Source organism: Armigeres subalbatus, chromosome 1 (assembly GCF_024139115.2).
Source record: "Armigeres subalbatus isolate Guangzhou_Male chromosome 1, GZ_Asu_2, whole genome shotgun sequence".
NCBI lineage: Eukaryota > Metazoa > Arthropoda > Insecta > Diptera > Culicidae > Armigeres > Armigeres subalbatus.
Genome location: NC_085139.1, coordinates 99,359,330 through 99,361,041, shown reverse-complemented (window position 1 = coordinate 99,361,041; position 1,712 = coordinate 99,359,330). Strand labels below are relative to the sequence as shown.

At 38.6% G+C, this 1,712-nt stretch overlaps 1 protein-coding gene across 1 annotated transcript; it reads left to right on the top strand.

Annotated features, from left to right (window-relative positions):
- The first annotated feature begins 148 nt into the window (after nt 1-148).
- Nucleotides 149-1,332, top strand: LOC134227749 (uncharacterized). The gene is made up of 2 exons (XM_062709453.1): nt 149-261; nt 415-1,332. The coding sequence occupies exon 2, from the start codon at nt 567-569 to the stop codon at nt 1,038-1,040; it is 474 nt and encodes a 157-aa protein (XP_062565437.1). The 5' UTR covers nt 149-261; nt 415-566; the 3' UTR covers nt 1,041-1,332.
- The last annotated feature ends 380 nt before the right edge of the window (nt 1,333-1,712 follow it).

Sequence of the window (1,712 nt, the reverse complement as noted above, 5' to 3'; positions counted from 1 at the left end):
CGATTCTGCAAATGACATAGTAAAATAAACGCAACACTGCGCGATTTGATACGCGATTTTCTAAGCGACACGCGACCAACCGGTGCTTGCCAAGTTTTGTCGCGCGAAAACCATCCGGGGATGTTTCTCTGGACGTGGAGGCCTTTATTGGAGCTGTTTTTCAACGAAATTCACTGTGGGAGCAACAATCCCGCAATTACCGAAATCGTGTGCTTGTGAGTAAATGTTGGAAGGAAGTTTCAGCCGCATTTGAAATAACGGGTATGTACATTTTAAACTATTTTTTCCTGTCGAAAACAATATAAATAATCTAATGATTGAAAGCCTTATTTTAATTATAATATAACATAATAATTATAATATATATCATGATTAAAGAAATACTAATGCTTGTTATAATATTAATCTTTTCAGAGGACGTTGCCAAAAAGAAGTGGAAGAATTTAAGGGACACCTTTGGCCGGGAACTAAGAAAGGTTCCAGAGTGTAGATCCGGGGATGCTGGTGATGAAAGCGCCTATTCTACCTGGCCCTATTTTAGCAGTCTCCTTTTTCTTAAGGATCAGATGAAGCCAAGAAAAGCCAGCGGAAACCTCAAAACACCATCTGCTGGCAGCCAGTCTACCGAGGTGTACGAAGATGTAGAGGTACTGGAAGGGGAAGGGTCATTCGAAATGTCCGCAAATAACCTGGAGACATTCGAGGTTGCCGAATCATCGCCGCAATCATCCAAGACACCTCCAGTAAAAAAATTTAAAAAGAGTGTTGGAAAGAACATCCATACCGCACGGCTGCTGGATATTGAGCAACGAAAGCTAGAGCTACTGGAGAAGAAAGTCACATCACGAGACAGAGACGAAGACGAGGCATTCTTCGATAGCCTTCTCCCTCATGTCAAAAAACTCAATCCACCAGCAAAATTCAAGCTGCGTATGGAGCTACAGCAGATTGTGCTTGAACATGTATATGGTTCCACCAGCACTTCTGGATCCGAGTCGACCGTTCGTTACACGTCCCAATTGGAAGATTTTAGTGAATGATGTTGTGCATTTAGTTATTTCTATTATTTTATTAGTTATTTTTTTCTTAATATAACTTTCAAATATACCATTGAATTCTCATTACCTATTCTTTGTTTGCACTTGCCAAAGATATATACTCATGCAAAAAAAGCTTTCAATTAATGACTGCAGGAACTTTAATAGAATACTAAGTCTAAATGTGGTTCATGTTACAGTTCGAATATAGAGTCAATAACGAAAAAAGAAGATCATTAAATAATAAACAAAACTCTGACATTAGCAAATAGCGATCAGCCCACTGTAGTTTGTTTAAAAGAGTAATTGAGGATGCTAGCCGCTGCCTTCCATGTAATATTCACGCCGGAACAATTTTGAATAAAAAAACCCAGATCAATCCACCTAGCGTTGGTGGTGCCTTTCTCGCGCATTAAAAAAATAATAAAAACACATAAGAGAGGTCAAAATAGCACTTTAGGGGGATAGATTTTACTTTTTACATCAATTCATATGCATTTGCGGTCATTTGAAAGCATTGCTGCAAAATTTGAAAAAAAAAATTTTTCGTTTGAAATTTTTTTTCCCAAGTCTGCCCCCTTGGGCAAAAAAACAATGTTTTTTCAATAACTTTGGAAAGCATTGACCGGTCGGGCCAATTTTCAATAGGAAACAACTAGACCACAATCCGCGTCG